Source organism: Musca vetustissima, unplaced genomic scaffold, assembly GCF_032173495.1.
Source record: "Musca vetustissima isolate MV318-11 ecotype Yass unplaced genomic scaffold, APGP_CSIRO_Mvet_v1 utg44683, whole genome shotgun sequence".
NCBI classification, from domain to species: domain Eukaryota; kingdom Metazoa; phylum Arthropoda; class Insecta; order Diptera; family Muscidae; genus Musca; species Musca vetustissima.
Genome location: NW_026880735.1, coordinates 185,399 through 212,578, shown reverse-complemented (window position 1 = coordinate 212,578; position 27,180 = coordinate 185,399). Strand labels below are relative to the sequence as shown.

Below are 27,180 nucleotides of genomic sequence, written 5' to 3'. Positions count from 1 at the left end.
TCTATAAATTAATTTCATATATTGCAGCTGATTTTATTAAGACCTGCCCCGTTACGGCTAGTGATGTTGGTTCTTGTTTTGGCAGAAATGTTGAGGTTATATTTCAGCAATGGAAGGCAGGTAAGAATCAAAAAAGGGAGATATGAGAAGGATTCTAGTCAGTGGACATCGAACAAAAATTGGGGAGAAATGAAAGCGTTATAAATACTCCAAGATGACAATGAAAACAATTATACTAGGGATGACCCTAATAAATAGTTCCGCCCTGTATAAAAACCCAACGACATCTTTAGTAAGTTAGAGACCCTAATAAGTAATCCAGCTGCAATAACTCGGCGAAGATAATGCTGTGAGGTATACTAATACGTCCACAGTCACACATACAATAAGGGATTCTACAGCGACACATCGCAATACCTGCTGAAGTACTCATTAAGGGATACGAGAACGATTCTATTACTGAAAACCTTAATAAGTGCTTAAGCAAAGATACGAACAGTATACGAATTGCGAAATATCTATGCAAAATTACTCTATTGAGAGACAGTTTACCATATACTGAAGAATTAATATAATTACTAATTCGGCAAGGACACGAGCAAGTTAATACTGCAAGTTACCTTAATAAGCAGCCTGCTGGGAGACATAACAAACAGTACTCTAACTCGTGGGAAGGAATCCTTATTAGGTACATTGGACTTTAAAAATGTAATTCTAAACTCGTATGAAAAGATTTTAATACGAGTTGAATAATTATTGAAGCAAGGATACTTGAAGGATTCTACAGCTACAGACCTTAGAAAGAAGCAAAGCAGGGTGCGAAGAACGATTAAAATACGCTCTTTCTCACAAATGCTCACTGCGAGAATTCGAATGTTTTCAATTTATCGCGAATGATAGAGTTACAATGAATTAACAAGCATTTGAAATCTCTCGAGAATGTTCGCATTGCACGAAAAATTCACGCACAATAAAACTTCGCTGCAAGCCGCGTCGATTCATTCATTCGCGAGCATTCCTTGCTGAAGAACATTCGTTTGAAAAACTCAAAAAATAAATGTTCGCGAATGTTCGTGAGCACTGGTAAAAACAACAAAAAACAATAATATCATAAACCAGTGAGCGGAGCTGTATAGTCGGACGGAGCCGACCATGTGATACCCTACACAACTTCCACGACATTTTAACTTTCTTTATATTCTGAGCTTAAGCAATATTTCGCGATATATGCACCCTCTTGACCCACTAGTGGTGAACAAATCCAGTACAGCCCTTCCAACATTCGAGATTTCCTTTGCCGTGGGTTGTGTTTTGATGTTCGGCTTTCAATTGTGACCTATAGATCGACTCAAAAAAAAAAAACACAACAAATTAAGTTTTCGGTCCACTTCACCCCAATATAATAATCTGATCATCATCGAAAACTATAGGCGTTGTTCTTGACCATATCTGGACCCTCATGGAAAATTTCAAAGCGAAAATTTCAAATGGGATACTAAATTATATATGAACGCTAAAATATGATATCAACATCCGAGTACATACGACAGTATAATTGGTATCAATTTAAAGGTCAACCACTCCTCTTGGATATACTATCAATTTCTCGGGTCTATATGCTTTACGAGTAAATATATACGCCTTAGAATATAGATTTTGTTATTTTTACACACAAAAGTCAGGGTCTCTTTGACACGATAAATAATGACCGATCTTTATCAAAGCAGGCATGCATATTCTCTGGCCCAATCTTCTTCTCCATGTTCGCGATGTTCTGGTCATATTTGCGGCCTCATCCCCTAAATATTAACCGATCTTTACCAAAAACAAAAGGAGTCTTCATCGGCCAAAAACCCTTCTTACATGCAATATTTCGTGAAGATTGGTCCATAACTGTGGTCTGCATCGTGTTTACAAATTATAATGGACAGACGAACGGACGGACTCACATGTCTAGATCGACTCAGCTAGTCGATATAAGACGATCGGTATACTTAACGGTGGGTCTAGGACAGTGACGGGCGAACTACCACACGAGTGCACTCTCGCGAGAGTAAATATCACTATTCTCTCACACACATTCAACTGAACCAACTGAAAAACTATTGACACACACACAAAGCCAATGCATGAGAACTGAATTTTTTACGCTCTGCCCGTGCCTGGTCTAGGACCAATATTTCGCGGCATTACAATCTCTTGGGGCTGCACAAAGCTATAATACTCTGACAACATAGTTGTGTAGGGTATACAAAGTAAATACACACACAACGAATGAATGTGTGTGTGTAGCAAATGTTTGTTGTTGGTGTTCTTGTTGCTGTTTTTAGAATTCGCGAGAATTCGGAAATGTTTGTTTTCATTCGCGAGAGAATGTCAGAAAGAATTTCAACCATCAAACGAAACGAACGATCGTTGTTGTGTACTCTTTGTTATGTGTGTGCGATCATTCTTTGGCGAATGCTCGTTTGGTAATAATTTATCGCCATAAATTCATTCGTAAAATGAGCACAGAACGAAAAGAATGTATGTATTTTAATTCATTCGCTAGCGAATTTTTGCGCACCCTGCTTAAGAAGAAGAAAAACGCAATTGCTTAAGGTTAAGCTACCGTCGATAACATTCAATATCTACAGTGTCGATAGGTCCCTTTCTAATATAATATTAAGGGGCATGAATCCCCACAAAGGCCGGGGAGATATGTTTTCAAGTGAGAAACAGATCTTCGGGATTTTCTTCATTTAAAGATTTAATAGTTTGGGAAAAATCCATTATTTGTATATAAACTATAGGACTTTATTTAACATGCTTTGGAATGTCCTATTTAGGCGAAAAATGCACGGTTTTTTGTATGATTTGTTGCCGTTTTAAAGGAAACTTCATAATGCCTCTCTCTTAGAAGTCCTGTTCTCTATTTGCAAAAAACGCTAGTAGTCATGTTTCACGATCCTCCCTAGATACCAATTTTTTATCATTAAAGAAATTTTGCAATGCAAGAAAAATATAATAATCGCCGGACTGTAGGGCGGATGCATTAAAACTTCCCAACCAAGCTCCCGAAGTTTCTGGCGAATCACTGTAGATGTGTGTGGCCTTGCGTTGTCCTGGTGGAACACAACACCTCTCCTGTTGGCCGATTCTGGTCCATTGCTATCTTCAAACGGTCCAGTTATTGATAGTAGAGATCAGAATTTAGCGTTTGGTCATTTGGAAGCAACTCATAACACTGTGCAGCACTAAAATCTTGAACCAATCGAGACCCCCAAAATCTTGAAGCTTGTGATGGTGGAAGAAAATCCCTAGCTGGGTTTTGCATTATTAGCTAAGGTTTTCTTTTAAATTAATTTTTAAAATATTCGACTGGAGGTGGATTTTAACAATTTTCGAATAATACGTACTTATTACTGAGTCTATATTTCGTGAACTATTCGAAATATTGCTTTTCTCTCTTATGCAATATTATTCCTCTTAATTAGAACTAAAAATTTGTTCTTGAGATAAAATCAATAAAACATCACCATCATACTGAAAATAGCACAACTGCAAAAAATTAAAATTTCGACATACTTTTTCCATGTTTTTTCACACTTAATTCAGAAACTGCTACTGACTCGACCAAACAATATATGACAAGAAGATAGCCAATAGCAAATCAAACAACTCTTCTTAAAACCCCGATTTCATTGGTTGACTCCTTCACATAGTTATAGCCTCACAAATTCATCAAAATGAACCAAAAAAAATCACTGCCAATTGTATGTTTATAGAAATTAAAATCGCTATGCTTTTTTAATAAATAGGTACAAAATTAAAGTAAAAATTAAAATGTTTGGGCCCTTTGGTTTTTCCGAAGACATGTCGCTGCCATATATGCACAGGGTAATATGCAGCGGTGGCAACAATATGTCACTTATATTTATACCCTTCACCACACTGTGGTACAGGGTATTATGTCTTTGTGCATATGCTTGTAACAGGCAAAAGGAAACGAGATAGACACATGATCCGAATTGGATGGAATTTGGCGCAAGGACGAAACCTATTGAAATTGTGAAAACACGGTTCCGATTTAGACATAGCTACCATATATATTTTTGTCCGATTTCACTAGAATGATGTGTGCTAAGTTTGGTGAAAATCGGTTCAGATTTGGATATAGATCCCATATATATTTTCGTCCGATTTAAGGTAAATGGTGCACCAGAGTATGTATTTATCATTCGATTTGCATGAAATTTGGCACAGCACAATGAATTAGGTCTAGAATGATGTGTGTTAATTTTCCTGAATTCGGTTCAGATTTAGATATAGCTTCTATATCCGACCAAATGAAAAATTTAGTATCGGTTGCAGAACGACATGTTTATGGATCCAATTTAAGTTTACTGGTCCTTCATCTGTTGAATATACCCAAAGTGGTGAAGGGTATCATATAGTCGGCCCCGTCCGACTTTACTACTTTCCTTACTGGTTTTTATTAGTGGCTCTGCTGTGTGCGAGTAGTGATCGACGTTTGCTCGTGTGTCCCAACGGCACAAAAAGCAATAATACTTTGGCCATCCAAAATATTGACAACTTTAAGGTCGCACCTCCAGTTCCTGCGTTTACCCTGTGCATATATCGCTGCGACCTGTCTTCGAAAAAAACTAAAGGGCCCAAACATTTTAATTTTTACTTTAATTTTGTACCTATTTATTGAAAAAAAGCATAGCAATTTTTATTTCTATAAACATACAATTGGGAGTGAATTTCTTTGGTTCATTTTGATGAATTTGTGAGGCTATAACTATGTGAAGGAGTCAACCAATGAAATCGGGGTTTTAAGAAGAGTTGTTTGATTTGCTATTGGCTATCTTCTTGTCATATATTGTTTGGTCGAGTCAGTAGCAGTTTCTGAATTAAGTGTGAAAAAACATGGAAAAAGTATGGCGAAATTTAAATTTTTTGCAGTTGTGCTATTTTCAGTATGATGGTGATGTTTTATTGATTTTATCTCAAGAAAAAATTTTTATATCTAATTAAGAGGAAGAATATTGCTTAAGAGATAAAAGCAATATTTAGAATAGTTCACGAGATATAGACTCAATAATAAGTACGTATTATTCGAAAATTGTGTTAAAATCCACCTCCAGTCGAATATTTTAAAAATTAATTTAAAGGAAACCCTTAGCTAATAATGCAAAACCCAGCTAGGGATTTTCTTCCACCATCACAAGCTTCAAGATTTTGGGGGTCTCGATTGGTTCAAGATTTTAAAGTTAAAAAATGTGTCACTGTGTAATAAATAATTCGCTTTCAGTCCCACCAAATGCATAGCAGGACCTTCCTGACCGTTAGCCCTGGTTTGCCCACCATTCACCACTCTTTGACCACGATCGTTTTCGCACAGGATTATCGTATGTGATCCATTCGTCATCTCCAGTCACCATCAATTTAAGAAATGTGCCTATCTCATTCCGTATGGCCAAGGCTTCACAGATGAAAATTCGAGATATATCCAATTTTTTTTCTGTTAATTGATGTGGCGCCCTAACATCGAGCTTCTTTTTGAATCCAACTTTGTGTAAATGGTTTAAAACAGGTGTATGGTCGATTTATCGACATTTTCGATTTTATCGACATTTTCGATTACCGGCCAAATGGATTTCTTTTTCCCCAACCTAATATTTTCTTGTCTTTCTAGGTGTGCCTGGCTATAAATCATTCGGTTCCCTTGATCCGATGCACATTAAACGTATGTCCATTCGACAACAACCAGGCGGACCCATCGCATTGAACATAACCATGCAAAATCTTGAAATATTTGGTTTATCTGCTACAAAAGTGATTGATGTGGCGTAAGCATGAAAATAATGCAAATATCGACAATAAATTTTAAAAATAATAATACGATATTTTTTTTAGCAAGGACAGCCAAAATTTGACATTTAAATATAAATTAGATGTGCCGGCATTTAACATGACAAGCGACTATGCAGCTCGTGGAAATCTGCTGAGTTTGGCTTTAAATGCTAAAGGCAAAGCCGATGTAAAAATTAGTAATTAAATATATCTTAACATAAATGTGGAATCGGTAAAAATAATTTCCATATTTTTTTTGCAGAAAAGGCACTTCTATATTTGTCCGCAAGCATTAAAGTCATCGAAGAAAATAATATAAAATTTGGTAAAATGGAAAATGTCCATTTGGTGTGGCAAGATATTGGCAGTTTGAAAATGCACTTGGAAAATCTATTCAATGGTGATGTGGCCCTTGAGGAGAGTGCCCATGCCCTTATAAATGAAAGTTGGCCTACAATTTTTGAATTAATACGTCCAGCTCTAGAGCAGGGTGTTCAGATTGTTATGATCGAGTATTTGGATAAAATATTCAGATATATACCGCTTACATTTGTATTTGAGGGAGTGTGAATTGATTGTTTCACTTTTTATATTTCTTATATAATTAAAATAAATGATATTGGATAAAACTGTTCATTTGATTTATTTTTTTATTTAGAAAGCATAAAATGTTGTATATATGCAGAATTTGTGTTCATGCACCCATGAAATTTAAAAAAATGTTTTTAAATTACATGTGTGTAATATGTCTGAATTAAAAGCTAGATGGCGCTGTTTGCATTTTATTGCTAACAAAACCCTATATTTTTACAGATGACATCGCTATGTTATTGTTGTAATTAACAGGTGATGTGATGTGAAAATTTTATTTCTGTGCTTCCCCCTTTTACCGTTGAGAGTAAAAATATTAGCGGGAGAAGAATACGAACTTATCTTGTTATTATCTCATTCTCACATTCAAGCATGGTGGCGGTGATGATGTACGGGAGAATAGGTAAAGGAACGGCCAGGTGTTTCGATTTAATATTATTGATATTAGTATTTTAACTTAGACCTTAAACCAAAATATATAGAACTAGACATGCATTACACCTACATTGACTATAAGCACACATATTAGGTTGGGGAGAAGGAAATCCATTATTTTGTCGGCAGATGGCTGTACTGATAAATTTCTCGTAAAGTATCGATCAAACAATTTCAAATTTATGCTCGTTGGAAGGATGACATTTCGCGTAGCAGTGTTGTCGGACGGGCCGACCATACGATACCCTACACAACTACCCCGGAACTCTTACTTTCAGCGGATTTTTATTCCGAGACTGGGAAATATTTCGTGACAGTTGCACCCTTTTGCCCGATTAGACGTCAAAAGCACCTCTTCCTTACACTGACATATTTTCCGAATATTACTAATATTCAGTACAGTCCTTCTAATTACTTGTCCATATTCGCTTCACCGCACAGTGGGTTAGAATAGCCTGTTTTCTTGGATTAATTAAAAAATACAATTTTAAGTATCATTAAAATTTTTTGCACCCGGTTACAGTATATAAAATTCTACATCACTTGACATTGACTAAAAGCTCACATATTAGGTTGGGGAGAAGGAAATCCATTATTTTGTCGGCAGATGGCTGTACTGATAAATTTCTCGTAAAGTATTGATCAAACAATTTCAAATTTATGCTCGTTGGAAAGGGTGACATTTCGCGTAGCAGTGTTGTCGGACGGGCCGACCATACGATACCCTACACAACTACCACGTAACTCTTACTTTCAGCAGATTTTTATTCAGAGCCTGGGAAATATTTTATGATAATTGCATCCTTTTGCCCGATTAGGGGTCAAAATCACCTCTTCCTTACATTGACATATTATCCGAATATTACTAATATTCAGTACAGTCCTTCTAATTACTTGTCCATATTCGTTTCACCGTGGGTTTTGTTATGATGTTCGGTTTATAACTGTAGCCTATGGATCGACTCGAATTCAAAAAATATTATCTGATCATCACCGAAAATTATAGGCTTTGGCCTTGACCATAACTGGAACCTTATGGAACATTTCAAAGCGATCAGCGATATATTTCCGCCCTCCTGTGTGGTAATGAATTACTAAATAAAACCTGAATATGTAAGCACCTGTAAATATTTAAGTGTAACTCCTTCAGGCGAGTACATACGACAATATAATTGGTATCAATTTAAAGGCCAAAAACTCCTCTTGGATATACTATCAATATCTCGGGTCTATGTGCTTCAGGAGTTAATATATACGCTATAGAATACAAATTTGGTCGTTTTTCACCCAAAAGTCAGGGCCCATTTGGAAATTCGCGATGTTTCTGCCATAATTGCGGCCTTTGGAGCGACCAGAAAAAGGGATAAAATTAAGTATTTGGTCCATTTCATCCCCTAAGTATTTGGTCCATTTCATCCTCCGGCATGAAAACCAAACGAACGAGTTAGCTGCCCAAAATTGTTTAGACTGTAAGAAGTTTCTGAACCGGCCTCATAAAACAGTTTAATGGTTGATTTTTAGTTTCTGGGCGATAATTTCTCCGATTTTATCGACATTTTCGACGACTGGCCTACCTGTCGAGGTGCATCTTTAACATCAAAAAAAATCTGAACGGAATCTACGAAACCAAAATTGCATATAATTTTCTGTTACATTAACGGAACCATAAACACCATTCACAATTTTAGCCGCTTGGCTTGCATTTTCGCCTTTGTCAAAGAAAATGTACCGAATTTTCGCTTGGTTCGCATCAATTTTTAACAATCTGTAACTCACAACTGAATGAACCAAACAAAAAAAACATCAAAATAATTTTAATACCCTACAAAACTATGTTGTCAGGGTATTATAGCTTTGTGTAGCGCCAAGGGTTTGTAACGCCGCGAAATATTGGTCCTGACCCACCTTTAAGCATACCGATCGTCATATCTCGACTAGCTGAGTTGATCTAGACATGTGTTTTTTTACGATATTAGCTATAGCTTAGTATTTTGAATTCTCTTTCTCAGTTCCAGAAATTATCGATATCTGTCCGCTTTTGAGGTTAGCCCCCATTTTCTGTAAGTTGATATATTGAGTTCCCATTAGGTGTTGAAATCACTACAGAGAATAGTCTGAAAATATATTTGTCCTTAAAAATATTGCTGAACACTATAGAATTTTCAATTCGAATCGATATAATCGATTAAGATCCCACATTTACAAATCACTATAATTACACTAACTAACCGACCAACCTTTGACTATAGAGACACCTTTAAACAATCAGATAACCAGATGCAGCAAAACACACACAGTCAGCATTCTCAATTAATTCTATATCTAAATTGTTGCTCTTCAAACATATTGTAAATGAAAACAGATATTAAAACAAAACTTAATACTCGTCAAATATTAACTTCAGTAGCCCGGTAACAGTTCATTAATACGGATCGAATAAAGAAACACAATACTAACAACATGAAGCGGTTTATTTGTTTTTCAATATTTTTATGGGGACAACCACACTGGCAAAGGAGCGAAAAGTTTTAAAAGAAAAACGTTAGAAGCAAAAAAAAAAATTGAAGTAAAAAAGAAAATTAGAACAGTCGTTAAATTAATTTCATATATTGCAGCTGATTTTATTAAGACCTGTCCAGTGACGGCTAGTGATGTTGGTTCTTGTTTTGGCGGAAATGTTGAGACCATATTTTATCAATGGAGAGCAGGTGAGAATTGAAAAACAAGTGGATAAGAGAAAGATTATAGTCAGTGTGACGGGTGCAATACCAACCTTTATAAATATTCGAACTTGAGGATTAGTAAACTAGGAGGGACCTTAATAGGATTGTCTGGCCTTTAAAAATACATAACCATTGATACCCAAGAAATTCGTAGTAAGATAGCGACCCTTATATTACTCCTGCAGCAAGAACGCGGCGAGGACTGTGAGGTATATTAAGAAGTAAACAGCTAATATATAAAAGATATACTACAGGGAGTCCTTCCAATTAGTGAATAAAAGGAAGATTCTACTACTGAAAACCATAATAAGTACTCAAAAAAAAAATGGGTAGGAATTAAGTGGCAACCACTCCTCTTGGATATACTATCAACTTCTCGGGGTCAAAATGTTTTTTGATCTATATATGCCATAGAATACAAATTTTGTCATTTTTCACACAAAATTTCAAGTGAAAATCTCAAGAACTCTTGAAGATATAGCCGATTTATTGTGTCAGCATCAAGTGACGGCTAAAGGGCTTTTCAAACTTTAAACGCGCTTTTTTCTTTTGCGAATGGCGGGCACGATAATTCAAAAACTAATAATCCAATCGATTCCAAATTTTTACACGTTTCTCGGTGAGTGTATAGCTATCGTATGAACTAGGATAAAGCCAATCGGTGAAGATCTTCCTTATTTTTTAACTTGGTTTTTTAATCAAAAATCGGCGATTTTCAAAAATATTTTTTCAAATGTCCGCCATTTTGTTAATTTTAGAGCGAAGTCAATAATCCTACTTCATACGAGAGCCAGACATGTACTCTTTCTATCACCGTTGGAATTTTCGGATTCCGATGTTTCAGTGAGGAGTAAAAAAGAAAATATTTAGCTGTTCTTTGTTTGGTGCATTCAGTCGTCAGTTACAGGGTTTTAAAAATGGAAGTGAACAAAGAGAAAATTCGGTGCATTTTACAGTTTTTCTTTTTAACAAAGACGACAATGAAAGCCAAGCGACTAGAATTGTGAATGGTGTTTTGTTTCGTAGATTCCGTTCAGGAGTTTTTGACGTCAAAAATGTCGATAAAATCGGAGTTGACGGGCATGTTAGCAGTCGTATCATCGCCCAGGAGCTTAAAATCGACCATAAAACTTTTTTTAACCATTTACAATTGACCAGAAACGGCCATAATTGGCCAAGCGGAATGTTGTCGTGTTCCAGCAGGACAACGCTAGGCCACACACATCTACAGTGACTCGCCAGAAACTTCGGCAGCTTGGTTGGGAAGTTTTAATGCATCCGACATCCAGTCCGGACCAATCGATTATCATATTTTTCTTGCATTGCAAAATTTCATTAATGACAAAAAATTGGTATCTATGGAGGATTGTGAAAATCGACTATTAGAGATTTTTTGCAAATAGAGAGCAGCACTTCTATGCGAGACGCATTATGACGTTATCTTTAAAATGACAACAAATCGGACTTTTCGAAGCATGTTAAATAAAGTCCTATAGTTCATATAAAAATAATGGATTTTCCCCAACCTAATATAACGTGGTAGAAGATTGTGCACACGATGAGACGAAAATACAGCAAATTCGCGTAAAAAACGGGCCCATAATCCACAAAATTCCGATTAAAAACCGGTACCGTTAAAAGTGAACGAGGATTTCCTACGATATTTGAATTCAAAATAGCAAATTACAGTGATTTCGGCATAACAAAATTACCAAAACTGCCAAAATACCGACATTTGGAAGGTACCGTTATATGGGGTCTATCGTAAAAAGTGGACCAATATTAATCATTTTTGGTATAAAGATGTGTTAAGTAATGGGAATCCAAAATACCAAATTACAGCCAATTCAGTTTAAAAATGTCCCCAAACTCCTTAAAAATACCGAACATTGGTAGGTACCCTTATATATGGGGAATATCGTAAAATGTGGACCAATATTAAAAATTGTTGGTAGGAAGGAATTACAGTCAATTCGATTGAAAATGTGTCAGAACTAACTGAAATACTGAAATTCGGGAGGTGCCGCTATATGGGGACTGTCGTAAAAAGTGGACCAATATTAAAAATTTTTGGTGTGAAGATGTGTTAATTAATGAGAATCCAAAATACCAAATTACAGTCAATTCATTTGAAAAATGTGCCCAAACACCCCAAAATACCGAAATTTGGGTGGAAGCGTAAAATGGGGGCTATCGTAAAATGTGGACCAATATTAAAAATTTTAGCTAGGAAGATGTGTTAACCAATGAAAACCCAAAATACCAAATTACAGCCAATATGGTTAACAAAAGTGAAAACACTGCCCAAAATATCGAAATTTGGAATGTACCGTTATATGGGGGCTATCGTAAAAACTGGACCAATATTAATCATTTTTGGTAGAAAGATGTGTTAACCAATAAGAAGGCATATTACCAACTTAAAGCCAATTCGGTTGAAAAATGTGCCCAAATTTCTCAAAATATTGAAATTCGGGAGGTACCGTTATATGAGGACAATGGACCAATATTAATAATTTTTCGTAGGAACTATGTTTGGAAGAATAAAATATTTAATTTTGGTTCAAATCGAATAGTCCTTTCACATGATATAAAATTATTTTTTTTCAATATTAAGATGTTCAAAGTTTGAATGAAATTGACTATTCACTTCGAGAGTTATCGTGCGCACCAGCCGGCCAGACAGACGGACGGGCATTTGTAAATCTTCACCAGTAAGGAAAGTAGTAAAGTCGGACTGGGCCGACTATATGATACCCTTCACCACTTTGGGTATATTCTACATATGTATACTAACAGACATCGCGTGTTTGTTATATATTTATATCTGAACCGATTTCAGAGGAACTTGCCAGAGACTATATTACTTCAGTACGGTGTGTCAATCGGCCTAGTTATGGAACTTTTCACGAAGCTTAGCAACATCATTTTAGACTAAATTCATGCAAATCGAAAGATATATAGGGACTTTGGTGCACCAGTTACAAAAAATCGGGCGAAAATATATATGGGAGCTACATCTAAATCTGAACGATTTTCACGAAACTTAGCAAAAGTGATTCTAGACTTAATTCAGTACGCTATGACAAATTGTTTGCCAATCGAATAATTTTCAGAGACTTTGGAGTCTAGAAAATAATCGAATCGAAAAATATATATGGACTTTGCTACACCATTTACTTCAAATCGGACGAAGATATATATGGGAGCTATATATAAATCTGAACCGATTTTCACGAAACTTAACATACATCATTATAAACCTTATTCATTAAGCTGTGCCAAATTTCGTGGAAATCGAATGATATATAGGGACTTTAGTATATATGGGAGCTATATCTAAATCTGAACCGATTTTCACGAAACTTAACACACATCATTATAAACCTTATTCATTAAGCTGTGCCAAATTTCGTGCAAATCGAAAGATATATAGGGACTTTAGTGGACTATTTACGTAAAATCGGGCGAAACTATATATGGGAACTATATCTAAATCTGAACCGATTTTCACGAAACTTTGCACAAATCATTCTAGACTTAATTTAGTAGGCTATGCCAAATTTCGTGCAAATCGAAAGATATATAGGAACTTTGGTACACCATTTACCTTAAATCGGACGAAAATATATATGGGAGCTATATATAAAATTTTCTGAAAATGATTTGGTTCAAAGAAACACGGGGTCTAAAACCAACATTTCGATGAGGCACATTTTCGCCGTATCAAAGTGTATGTACCCTAATTAACTATATGGCTGAGGGTATAAAAAGGGGGCACTTGTAAATCGACTCCCAATTGTCTGAAAACGGATATCCTCATTCGTCATCAGGTTGAGGGTATAATCATCCGAGGCACTATAAGTGTACTGTTTTATGAATTTGTCGTCTTCGATGTTCTGAGAATGATCAAGTACTTGAAGAGAGGTCAATACATCCATAAAATGGCACAGCTTGGAGCGCTCTTTGGTCCGAAGCTTGATATGGTCGAAAATTGATATATTTTTCGTTTACTTTTGAAACCACGAAATGAATAACCCAACATTTACATCTCCAGGAAGATATATTTCCATGTTAGAAGCAACTGCTAATTTTTTCCCCCATTTGAATAATCTTTTATTGACTTTCTAGGTGTTCCTGGTTATAAATCATATGGTTCCCTTGATCCGGTGCATATTAAACGTATGTCCTTTAGACAACAACCAGGTGGGCCAATCGCCATAAATATGACCTTGAAAAATCTTGCAATATTTGGTTTGTCCAAAACAAAAGTGATTGATGTTGCGTAAGCATGAAAATAAATACATTTAAATACAATAAATTATACAAATAATGTAACAATGAATTTTTAGCCATTATGGACCAAATCTGACATTTAAATATAAATTAGATGTGCCGGCATTTAACATGACAAGTGACTATGCAGCTCCTGGAAACCTGTTGAGTTTGGCTTTAAATACTAAAGGCAAAGCTGATATAAAGATTAGTAATTAAATATTACTTAAGGTGGTAAACATATACACATATACGTTGTATTGAATATTTTTTTCAGAAAATGCTCTTCTATATTTGTCCTTCCGTATTAAAATACTCGATGAAAATGATAACAAATTTGGTAAGCTGGAAAATGTCCAGTTGGTGTGGCAAGATATTGGCAGTTTGCAAATACACTTGGATAATCTTTTCAATGGCGATGCGGCCCTGGAGGAGAGTGCCCACATTCTTATAAATGAAAGTTGGCATACAATTTTTGAAGTAATACGCCCAGCTATACAACAAGGTGTCCAAGTGGTGATGATCGAGTATTTGGATAAAATGTTGAGATATCTTCCATTGACATTTTTATTTGAGGGAGTGTGAATGATGATGATGACATACAAAATTTATTGATTTTTTTTAATAAATTATATTGAAAATAAATCAGTTCAATCCTCATCTACTGTAATTTAGATTACAAAGGGTACACACGGAACAAATCAGATAACTATTTTAAATATAAAAATTTGGGATATATTATATGAGGGCTATGCCTAATTAATGGGTGAATATTAATAATTTTGAACCCAATATTTTAATTACGTTTACAAAATACCAAATTTCAGTGAATTCGGTTGAAAAACGCGCTCAAGAACCTGAAAATATCGAAAATTGCAAGTACCCTTATATGGGGGCTACCCGAAAAAATTGACCTTTATTTATAGATTTTTGTGGAGAGATTTGCTACCCAATAAAAATTACTAAATTACAGCCAATTCGGTGAAAAATCCGGTAACACACGGAACAAATCAGATAATTATTTTAATATAAAAATGGGGTTATATGGGGGCTACCAGAAAAAGTGGACCTATATTTATAATTTTTAATGGGGACATTTGGTCCCCAATAAGAACCCAATGTACCAAATTTTAGCGAATTCGGTTGAAAACCGCGCTCAAGAACCTCAAAATACCGAACATTGGGGGATACCCTTATATGGGGTACCTATATAAAAATTTACCTATATTTATAATTTTTTGTATAGAGAGATGCGATCAAACCCACCAAAATACCGCAAAATTGGGGATACCCTTATATGGGGGCAATCCCAAAATATGGACCTATATTTATAATTTTTGTGGAGACATTTAGTACCCAATACGAACCCAATGTAGCAAATTTCAGCGAATATGTTTGAAAAACGCGCTCAAGAACCCCAAAATACCGAAAATTTGGGGGTACCCTTATGTTGTTGTTGTAGCAGTTTATATGAATTGTATATTTCCTGTTAAGTTTCCTCCAGTTCTGTCTCCAGATTTAGAAATGCAGCTACCTCCACTGGCTGTAACCACAGATCCTCCGGAGTAAGGTGAGTAGATTTGGCTGGGCAATTGAACAAGTGCAGTGTGGTATGAGGGCCTGTACCACATGCTGGGCAGACATCCCGCACCTGATCATCAATCCGTGCCCAATACGAATTGGTGCAGTCCATCCAGAACGTAACTGAGCCAAAACTACTCTGGTTTGTCTGGGCAGCTGACGTTCCTCAGCTGCAATGGGTGGGGGTGAGCTCCGAGGACGGCATTCACTTTGTAACCATTCAGCGTTGCGGCTACTGCATCTGTATGAATGCCATTCAGACCTGCTCGATATTTCACTTGCATCTAGAGATATATAGTATCATTGGACCTCTCTCTCTAGATCATGCAAATATATATGACACAAACTTTTCAACAAACTTAATACACAAAATTCTAGTCTTAATTCAATACGTTGTGCCAAATTTTGATGGTTAGGATGATCGTCCCATTTAAACACCCGAGCAGGTATATATGAAAGCATATTGCTATGCTGACGTACGTCCCAATTTCAATAGGGTACCCTTATATGGGAGCTATGCCAAATTTCGTGGACCGATAAAGCCCATCTTCGAACTTGACCTGCCTGCAGACAAAAAACGACTCTATGCAATATTTTGGCGATCTATCTCAATTCGTTTAGTCGCTAGAGTGATTACAACAGACAGACGGACATGGCTATATCGTCATAGAATTTTACTGATGATTATTTCGATAAGTTACAAACGGAAAAACAAAAAAATCGGTATAAAAATCGGTACCGTTTATTTATAGTAAAGATAAAAGACAAATTATCAAAACGTATTCTCAAAACTTAAAAACGTATCCACCATGAGGTCGTCACTCAAAATACGATCTGGAAACAACTCTAGTTTAGTTAAATCCATCAGAAGTTTTTGAAAATTTTTTTGGGAGAAACAGTCAAACAATTGGTTTTTGGACCCCGATTTATTTGAAAAAAAACTCCCTATAAGCCCAAACTAGAGTCCATGATAGTCCCTCACTTATCCTGACTGAAATAATAGACTACAATTTGCTCTTTCCAAATGGTGCGATATGTGGCAGTATCTTTTGTGGTTGGCCGGGGATTTGGAAATGTGTCCTATGGACAGATACCAACACCGGTTACGCGAATGAATCACATTTTTAAATAGAATATTTTTTGGGTTAAGGGGACCCCCCATTCTCGGTGTCAATTTTTTTTTTTTTTTTTTTTTTTTTATTTAGTCTAAATGCATATACCGACCACTGTATGTACTGTGGAAAATACCAAGATCATATGCGGATTTTTTAATTATTCGTTAAGAAATTTACATAAATTCTTTAAAAATACAAAGAAAATAATTCCATTGTCAACATTACGATTTAAAAAGAAAACTAATGCCTAAAAGTATACCACACATTTGTGTACATAAGAACCTACCTAATTGTTTTCTGTGTAATTACGCCCTCATGATAAACATACTCTCATATTCCTCTTTGTATTTAATTCTATACAAGATATTGCATCCAAGTCAAACACTACCACCACAACCTGACGCCGTTCAGAGTTTAAAGTCAGCGGCTTTACAGCGATAGTAAAAATCGACAATTGTTTTGCAAACAAACCAAAAAACAAATTAATCGATTAATCGTTTTATCGAAACTCGTCGACACAAATCTCTCTCTATTACAGTTTTACAAAAGTTTACAGCTGTTGTAGACGCCAAGCGCGATTTTTTATGCAAAAACAACATAAAACGAAGTAAATATCCAACAAAAATTAATAAAATTGTAGTTAAATTACTTGGAAATATATATGTAGTTTTGTGTGTGTGTGTTGTTTTGTTGTTAAATAAATTTTTAAAGAATATGTTTATAGTCCATGAAAGGGTGCAAAAGCAAGAATTCTTGTGAAGTGATATTGAAAAAGAAAATGAAATTGCAGGCACAAAATGTCGATTAGAGGTGTAAAGCATAACGCCAGAAACAAGAAAAAAAATCTACATACATATACCGAAAAGAAGCATACAAAATAAAAAAGAAGACGAAAAAGTTAAATTGATGAAGAAAAATGATTTGTGAAAAGTTTTACATAAATGCAAAAAAAAAAAAACAAGATTGCCTTCAATGTGAAATAAATGCAAAATAATGTTTTGACATGGAATGTGAATAATAAAAATAAGAAACAACAGAAGTATATATTTTTTGTTTTACAGAGAAATGGGAATTAAAAGAAACGAAATTTCTGCAATTTTATTTTACCGACCCCCCCCCCCCCTTCTTTTACATCAGTGCCATTTTATTCGTTGTTATTATTTTTTTACTTTGCGGCAATTTTTCTTCATCGCGATGGCAGGCAGGCTGCTGCTTGTCTGGCTTGTTTTGGTCTTCGTTCGTTAAGCCAAGCCAGTGTTTATGTGTGAAAAATCTAGAAATTCGTATCAACAACTGAAAAGGCAACGTGAAATAAAAAGAAAACACTTACCATTGCGCTGTTTTTATTTTCAAGTTGGAATTTTTTCTAAACTCCATTATTCTGTGTACAATTTTAGCTCATGTTTCTGTATGTGTGTGTGTGTGCCAGCTAGCTTTTCCAAATTTGTCCATTGTGTATTGCGTCTTAGATTATTTTGCTGCTTCACATTTTCCGCCCCACCAAGACCGTCGCCATCAATCGCCTTAAGTTTATGTTTTGGAAACGATCTTGTTGTTTGCCACAAACAACAACAACAACGCACAAGCAAACTCACAAACACTTTTTTGACATGTTGTCATACCAGTTTTTCATTTTATGTTCTACTTTGAAATTTTTCTATTTAAACGACACACAAAATAAACTCCATTTGACACGAAGTAAAGAAGAAGCAATTTTTAGTTTTTAATTTATTTATTTTGTATTTCTTTTTTTTGCACTTCATTCGACTGGCTGTCTGTCCGCGACAATTCTAATTTGATTTTCGCTAAATGACCCCCCTGAGAGTTGTCTATTTTATTTGTTTACCGTTATAGTTTTGTTGTTGTGTTAATTTGTCTCTCCCTTTTATTGGTTTGAGTTGAGTAGATGAAAGTGTTGTCAACATTTTAATGTAAACAAAAAACGCTATTTTTGAAAAAGGTTGGTAAATTTGCAAAATAAATATACAATGGGGACTTGTAAAAACGCTCAAGAACGAATATGGAGTAGGCGGTTTATCACAATAATAATTCTGTTGTAATTTTAATAATACAGAAAATGGGGTGGACCTTTAGGGTTTAACCTCCAAAATCACGGTAAGTCAAATTACAGCCACAACAGTGGGAAAATGGGACTAAATCCATCGAAATACTGACAATCGGTGACTTCCCTTAGGTGTGGAAAAATACGGGTCAAGCTTTCAAAATGCCAAAAAAATGTGTTGGTGATGTTATATTGGAGCTATACCAAAAAAGACAGTCTCATCGAAATATTGGTTTTAGACCACATCTTTCTTTTGAACAAACCCATTTCACACAATTTGGAGTCGATTTACAAATGTCTGTCTGGCCGGCTGGTGCGCATGATAACTCTCGAAGGAAGTAACCGATTTCATTCCAACTCTGCACATCGTAATATTTCTTCCAATCTTAGTTCAAGTTCGAAGATGGGGAATATCAGTCCACAGTTGTGCAAAAATTTATAATATGCGGACGGATTGTCCAATTTTAAGCAAATTTTGTACAACCTATTATCTTTACCATGCATAGATGAAATCCGAAGATGGTGCTCATTGGTTCATTCCTGCTGGTCAAAATTTTCAATATTTATAAATCAATAGTGGTAGAATGGAATGTCCGGTTTGAACCAAAATTTGCACAACTTATTATATTTACCATGCCTAGATCAAGTCCGAAGATGGTCCACTATTATAGTATCTCCCCCACAAATGATCGAGATTTAATACTACGTGAAGGGCTGTCCATGCCCAGACCATGTCCGAAAATGGGACCACTATTTCTAGTACCTCTCCCAAAAATGTGCCATATTTTCAATATTAACTCTGTTTCAAATCCCGCAAGACATAATTTCGAATTTAACTTTACAAATTTGAAAAGTTTTACCAGTTTTTAGAATTCATATCATAATAGTACGTTTACATTTATCCGGATTTCGTTAACCCAGTGGGTTTCAATTGTCATTTCCTTTGCATATATGTCAAATAAATCCACATAAAGTAGGTTACCCGGTGAAAAAGTTCTAGTGTACATGCCGTTAAAGTTGTTCTGCAATAATATCGCGTTAATTCTTAAAAGAGCTCCAAATAATTCCAAGCTTTGTTTTACTGGATTAAAAAACGCATTCTACAAAAATGTAATTAATTAAATTTTTAGCAATAAGGATAAGGATTAGACTGCAATTTGATTTCCTCCTCAAAAGCATATCCCAAGTTGTATTGTATCAAAATTCAGCGAGAATCCCTAATATCAAATTAGAAACAATTATGGGGGCTAACCGGAAATTCGTGTAATTATCGACAAAATGCCAAATTACAGCCAATTTGGTTTAAAATAAACCCAAAAATCTGAAACTACGAAATATTGGGGTGTTTGGGAATCTATCCTAAAATTGGACTGAAATAACCCCATAAAGTGTGATTTTCCTTTATGATAAAAATATTTTATGTACTTTTTGGCCGCCCGTCTGCATTGTTACAGATATAGCTTTTATATTTTGAACATACATATCCATGTTTTGATATCTGCCCATATACTATTACTTATCCCGCACTTATTTATTTATACATACTTTTTTTTTTAATGATTATCAAAGCGATATTTAGTGTGTTGGGTTTTATGATATGTCGTTATAAACGATGGATACAGTAAACGATTTTGGATGTAATCTCCAATATTTTCTGTAAATGTTCCTTGCTTATGGTATTTCTTTCTTAATTAACTTACTTGCGACAGAGCTTTCATCCATAAGCCTGGCTTATGTATTTCCAGGCGCGTTGGTCCTTTGCATAGTTTTTCCTGTTTGAAATATCATATTCGGCAATGTTGTTTTCCACTTGATCTTTCCATTTTATTCGTGGCCTTCCCCTTCTGCGGGAACCATCAGCTGGTTCCCTTTTTATGGTATTTCACTGCATACAACATGTCATTTTCTAATCGGCCATTTTAATGTAGTATTTTATGATATGTTCGAATAAAATTATCAAACCAGATAGACCAGTTTATGGTATTTTATTGCATAAAAATATGTTATTTTCTAATCGTTCATTTTAGTGTAGTAGTTTATGAATAAAATTATCAAACCATATAGACAAAATGAACCCAATTTGTGTCATATATTTCCTTTTAATCTATATAGCAACGAAATAAAATCAATATAACTGAAAATCATTACAACTAACCAAAAACACCACAATGGCCACACTGTTATACAGGAACAATCTCCTCTTTCACACACTCTCTCTCTCTCCCTCTGTGTAATGTTTTGTTTTTATTTTACCCATAACTCGTTCATATGTGTTGTGTGTTCCTATATTTCACTTCTTCTGCAATTTCCTTTATCCCTCTGCTTTTTTATGGTTTATTATTGTTTTGCTGTGTTGTGCATTGGCAACAAGGGGATCAAACGAACACACACTTCCTTCCATACATACATACCTATGAACAAACATGCACAGAATAAAATGCAAACATGACTGGCGTCTCGTTTTGCAGCTGTTGTGTTTTGTTGATGAAATGGTTTGTTTGTTGTTCTTATGTTGCTGCCATCTCTTCACACTCTCGCATCCTCTCTATCTCTCTCACGGGCTTTGTGTATTGTATGTACCTCAAGTCATGTTTACCAAACAATATGTCTGCCTGTATGTACCTGTAGGATTTATTGGATATTTGACAATAAGTATTGAATTGTTTTGTTCTGAGAGTTTCAAACAATGACCCATGCAACCAAAAACCGACACAAACAACTCTCGCAACTCAAGTCAATCAAGTTTGAGGAATTCTGTATGGTTGCTTGGATCAACAAAAACACTTTAAAAATTAAAAATATATACAACTTTGTGTGAGTGTTGCAATGTGTACACACAAAAGGGAAGACGAAGAAATCATATACAACAGCTGCCTAGCTAGTAGTAGCCCGTGTAATATAATATCACCTGACGTTCGAAATCATACCTGCCTATCTACCTTCTTTGTTGTGAAGGTATGGTTTGATGGCCATTGAGTGCGGTCTTTTAGCACCAAGTATTTGGAAGAGGGCTTGAGTTCAAACAATTAACATAGGCGCTATGAAATTACCAGTGCTTTGTATACGGTGTATAGTCGTTTCTTTGGCTTGTAATATTTACAGAAATAAAAATAAGGATATACAAATTTTATTTGAGAAAACATCTTCATATTCAGAGTTTTACTTTTTTTTTTTTTTTGATATAGAAAGTTATATGATGGTTTATAATGAAGAATGTAAAATTTCAGCTAAACGGGCAGCTCGGGCCCCCATACAGAACTATATATTTCAAATATATAGTCTGGAACCAGTCTACCGAGTAAAGACAGACATAGGTGTATTACTCTTACTAGGAATTGAAAGTTGAACTGAAGGCAAACACTTCTTCCAACTTCTAACTACTGACCTATCATCCAATTATCCATTGCCTATTCTTTGCCAATAACTTCTCTCTTGTATAAATTTCCATGATGTTTCGATCATAATTGGGACATTTAATTTAATAGGTATCTAGCTCTGCCGCAAATTCCTGTTCCAGAAAATTATAATTTACCCCTCAAGCCAAAAAAAAAAATGTTTAGGCAACAGCAAATTGATGTGAAACGGAACTCCGCTTCAGGTATTTCTATTCTTTTTTTGTTTGTTTTTTTTTTTTTATTTTTTTAATTCTACATACATTAATTTTTTCCCTCCTTATATTTCACACAAACACTCAGCAAACACACACGATTCACTTGCCCTTATGTCTGTTGAATATCTTCCCATGGGCTAATATCCCCTCTCTGGAATATCACACAAAATAGGAGGTATCGACAATTGGCCCTCGCCAACAAATTCTCAATACCTTTAAAATTTAGAATATATTTATTTATTTTTTTAATTTGTTATGATTTTTTTTCAGCTCTCTCTCTTCCCTGACAACAATTTATTGCCACATCAGGCAAAACCCCGCACGCGTACTCTCATGCACAATCAATTGAAACAACTGAAAACCCATTGACACATACACACCCATCGACAACGCAACGTTTTAGAATATATTTATTTTTTTATTTGTTATGATTTTTTTTTTGCAAATCTCTCTCTTCCCTGACATCAATTTATTGTTTTCATCATACTCTCTCATTGTCGTTTATGTTCGTCTATCATTACAGATTTTTTTGCACATTCCTTGCACTGTGTGAGCCTTTTGTATTGGAATGACAAGAGAGTCGTCATTTCTCTCTCCAATTATTTTGGTGCTTTTGCTGATATCTTTCTGAGAGTAGATTACCTTTTTTATTGTTGTTGCTGTTGTCATCAAGAAATGGCTCCCATGGAAATTTCAATCATTACTTTTTTCGCAATACTCGGGTTCCATTACTCGGGTTCTCAATAGTTTGTGACGTAGATATTGAAGGGGAGAAGGTTTCGTTGTTGTTGTTATTATTAAACTAAAACGTCATTAATGACTTCTCTGTTATACTGTCACGTTTTCTCCTCTTGTGCAGTGGTACAGAGACAACAATTGAATAACTTGAATAGGTGATATTGAAAACCAAAAAAAATATATTTGGAATAATATTTTTTTCGGTATATCCATTATTAACAAATCTCCCTTACGCTACTAGAATTAAATCCATAGGATGTTTGAAGGTTTTTTTCTGCATTTCCAAACAAAGTGTCTGTAATTTCTCCTTCCGGGTTTATGGTGGGCAAAAAAAACTCCTCGCAGAAATGTTGCAATAAAATTGCATGTCTTATAACCTGTGTGTGTGTGTCCTTGTATATATATATATATATATATATTATCATAACACCTCCATAGGGATACTGAACGATTTTAAGCATTTTGAAGGCGCATCTCAAGGTTTCGCGCATTTTCAAACAAACACTATGTAAGATATTTCGACCACTGTGCAATGTGTTCCACATATACATGCATATTTGACATAAACCAAAACAAAGTCAACCAAAAACAATTCCAGACACAACATAATTTCTGGTTATGTTTTACATCCTGATCCTCCCCAATATGTTTTGCAATGCTTGTGTGTTGTGTGAGGGTTGGAGTAAACAACAAAGTAGAAAAGAATACATCAAGTCATCAGTTCATAGCCAGAGATGGAAAATTAATATTAATAATATATATGCTAATAAGTGATTGACTGACTGATTCAACGATTCATCAACGCCCAGATGAAACGGCTAAAGCTAGAATCTTGAAATTTTGGGTGAGGGTCACTCTTGGTCCAAAGGTGACAGATGAGGCTGGGTTTTTGGAAATTCGTACTAAAACGGTACGAAAAGTACTAAATGTGAAACCATTTGTATTTGGCGAACCGGTAGAGCTAGAGCTCTGAAATTTAAATTGAGTGTAATTGATAAAGTGTAGGATTGATGTACCAAAGGGTTTTTTTGACATTCGAACTATAAGTATGCCAAAAGTAATTTGGACTTGAAATTTGGAATGCAAATTAAGGAAATGGTTTTGAAAGCGTGTACTCACGTGTACGAAAAGTACTACATGGTACTACATTTGGTACAAATTTAATACCCCCGAAATCGAGCTGGAATCCTAAAATTTGAAATTAACATTACCATCGGGGTTTTGGATTGATATATGTACGTAGTTTTGAAAAATGTTTACATATGTGTATGAAAAGTACTAAATCGTACTATAATTGGTACAATTTGTAATTGGGTGAACCGATAGAGAGGAAACAATGAAATTTGGAGTTAGGATCATTGTAGGGGTGTAGAATTAGGGTCAGGATTCTGTTTAACAAATTAATACTTATTGGGTACTAAATGGTACTAAATTTATTACAATTGGAATTTTATGTGAACCAATAGATCTATAATCACGAAATTTGGAGTCAGGCTCACTGTTGAGGTGTAAGATTGAAATATGTAGGAAGTTTTCGAATTTGTACTAATGTGTACCAAATTTGGTACAATTTAAATTGTGGGTGAAGCGATAGAGTTGAAATCATGAAATTTTGATTTAGGATCACTGGAGAGAGGTATAATAGGATTGGGGTATGTAGGAAATTTTCGAAATTGGTACTACTGTGTAGTAAATTTGATAAAATTTGAATTGTGGGTAAATCGATAGCGTTGGAATCCTGAAACTTGGATTTAGGATCACTATTGGTGTGTAGGTTTGGGGGTAGGAAGGAGGTTTTGGAAATAAGTACTACTGTGTACTAAATTTGGTACAATTTTAATTGTGGGTGAACCAATAGAGTTAGAATCCCGAAACTTGGATTTAGGATCACTGTTGGGGTATTGGTTTGGGTTAAGTAGGAAGTTTTGGATATAAGTACTACTGTGTACTAAATTTGGTACAATTTGAATTGTGTGTGAACCAATAGAGTTGGAATCCTGAAACTTATATTTAGGATCACTGTAGTGGTGTAGGATTGGGGTATGTATGAAGTTTTGAAAATTCGTACTACTGTGTACTAAATTTGGTACAATTTGAATTGTGGGTGAATCGATAGAGTTTGAATCCTTAAACTTAGATCATTCAAGAAACTAAACACACATCATTCATTACGCTATACCAAATTTCGTGCAAATCGAAAGATATATAGGGACTTTGGTACACCATTTACATTAAATCGGACGAAAATATATATGGGAGCTATATTTAAATCTGAACCGATTTTCAGGAAACTTAGTACACATCATTCTAGGCTTATGCCAGTACGTTGTGCCAAATTTCGTGAAAATTGAAAGATATTTAGGGATTTGGTCCACCATTTACCTTAAATCGGTTGAATATATATGGGAGCTATATCTAAATCTGAACGGATTTTCACGAAATTTAGCACACATCATACTAGGCTGAATTCAGTATGCTGTGCCAAATTTCGTGCAAATTGAAAGGTATCTAGGGACTTTGGTCCACTATTTACCTTAAATCGGACGAAAATATATATGGGAGACATATCAAAATTTGAACCGATTTTTCCCAATTTCAATAGGGTTCGTCCTTGGGCCAAATGAATGAGCTGTGCCAAGTTTCATCCAATTCGAATAATTAATACGACCTGTACTTTGTTTACAATTTAACATGGACAGACGGACGGACTGCGGACATGCATAAATCGACTTAGAAAGTGATTCTATACATATTCTCAAAAAGAACCATGTGTCTATCTCGTTTCCTTTTACCTGTTACGAACATATGCACAAAGACATAATACCCTGTACCACAGTGTGGTGAAGGGTATAAAAATGTCCTACTGATGAATTTTTATTGACCCCGATTTTTTTTAACTCCCTAAAAGTCGAACTTGGATTCTAAGATCCATATATATTGATCCACAACAGATATAGCCACATATGGCACCATTTTGGAAAAGGCAAATTGTATTCTATCTTTTGAGAAAGGACTGGAGAGGACCATAATGGACCGAAGTTCGTCCTTTAGGTAGTTTTTCAAAAAAAAAATCGGGGTTTAAAATCCAGTTTTTGACTGTATCTACAAAACAGTATTTTAAATGATACCCATTTTATATTAACCGGATCCGTAAAACCGGGTATAACCAGTTACGGGTATCCGAACTTCCGGGTCAAATAACCAGGTATGTCCCCCAATAAAAAAAATATCCCCATTATTAGGGTAAGAAAAATTGTTTTCCATAGAAAAAAATCATACTGACGAATTTTTTCAATATATTTTTGGAATGCGATTTGTTTTTGTTTTATAAAAAATGTCTTCATGATTATTTTCTCTGCCTCAGGTTGGTTTTCATCCGCTGACCCTCAGCAAGACAGGACTTCTGCTTATCCATCTCTGTTGTTATTTGCTTCTATTGGAATTTACTTCATTTTTATTATTTTCCGCAATTCCTATTCTTTCTTGTTTATGTTTCTCTTTTGAGTTTGCAGAAAAGAATTAAGGAGAGTAGCTACACCAGAGAATACCAAACTTCGGGAATGTCAAAAGAAGTCTTTGTTGTTAGTTTCGTTGGATACCTGACAGGAGAATGTTGTTGGTGGCGGTGGAACAAAAATGCACATAGCTCCTAAATACGCGCGTCATTAGCCCAACAACAACCGACTAAAAGAAAATCAAAATAGTTAAGTGTTTTTGTTGTTGTAAATAGTGAATTAATTGGTTTGTTGCAGAAGTAATGGTGAAGGAAAAAAAGAAATAGAAAATTTTTTGCATTTATTTCAACAAAACAGAAGGACTGACGGACATTTCAGTTGTGATTTATGTGAAAACAATAACAAGATAATAAACAAAAAACATAAGTGTAACTTGCCATTATTTGACATAAATAATTATTATAAAACAAAAAATAATATTTAACATAAATAATTATTATTTAAAAAAAAGTAATTTTATGTTTTGTTTTTTTTTTCTTATTATTACAGCAGCAATATGTGTGCATATTTTTTTAAACTTTTTTAAATAAAAGATTAAAATTATAAAACAAAAAAATATATACAAATAAATAAATCTTTTAAAATCGTCCCCCGCAAAATTAAGCATATTTTAAATTATTAAGAAATAAATAATAATCACGGAAAAAGTTTTTAATGAAAGGCAGAAAAATCAACTATAGTGTTACCCATCGAA

At 34.9% G+C, this 27,180-nt stretch overlaps 1 protein-coding gene and 1 long non-coding RNA gene across 2 annotated transcripts in view; one reads left to right on the top strand and one right to left on the bottom strand.

Moving 5' to 3' along the window:
- Positions 1-7,517: 7,517 nt before the first annotated feature.
- LOC133326553 (uncharacterized) overlaps positions 7,518-27,180 on the bottom strand; it is a 119,697-nt gene continuing 100,034 nt past the window's right edge. The window contains exon 3 of the mRNA XM_061535182.1: positions 7,518-7,529. Within this exon, the coding sequence (XP_061391166.1) occupies positions 7,526-7,529 (4 nt within the window). The 3' untranslated portion in view covers positions 7,518-7,525. The remainder of the gene's footprint in view (positions 7,530-27,180) is intronic.
- On the top strand, positions 17,094-27,060 carry LOC133326557 (uncharacterized). The gene is made up of 2 exons (XR_009754200.1): positions 17,094-17,168; positions 26,976-27,060. It is a non-coding gene; the product is annotated as an uncharacterized LOC133326557 (long non-coding RNA).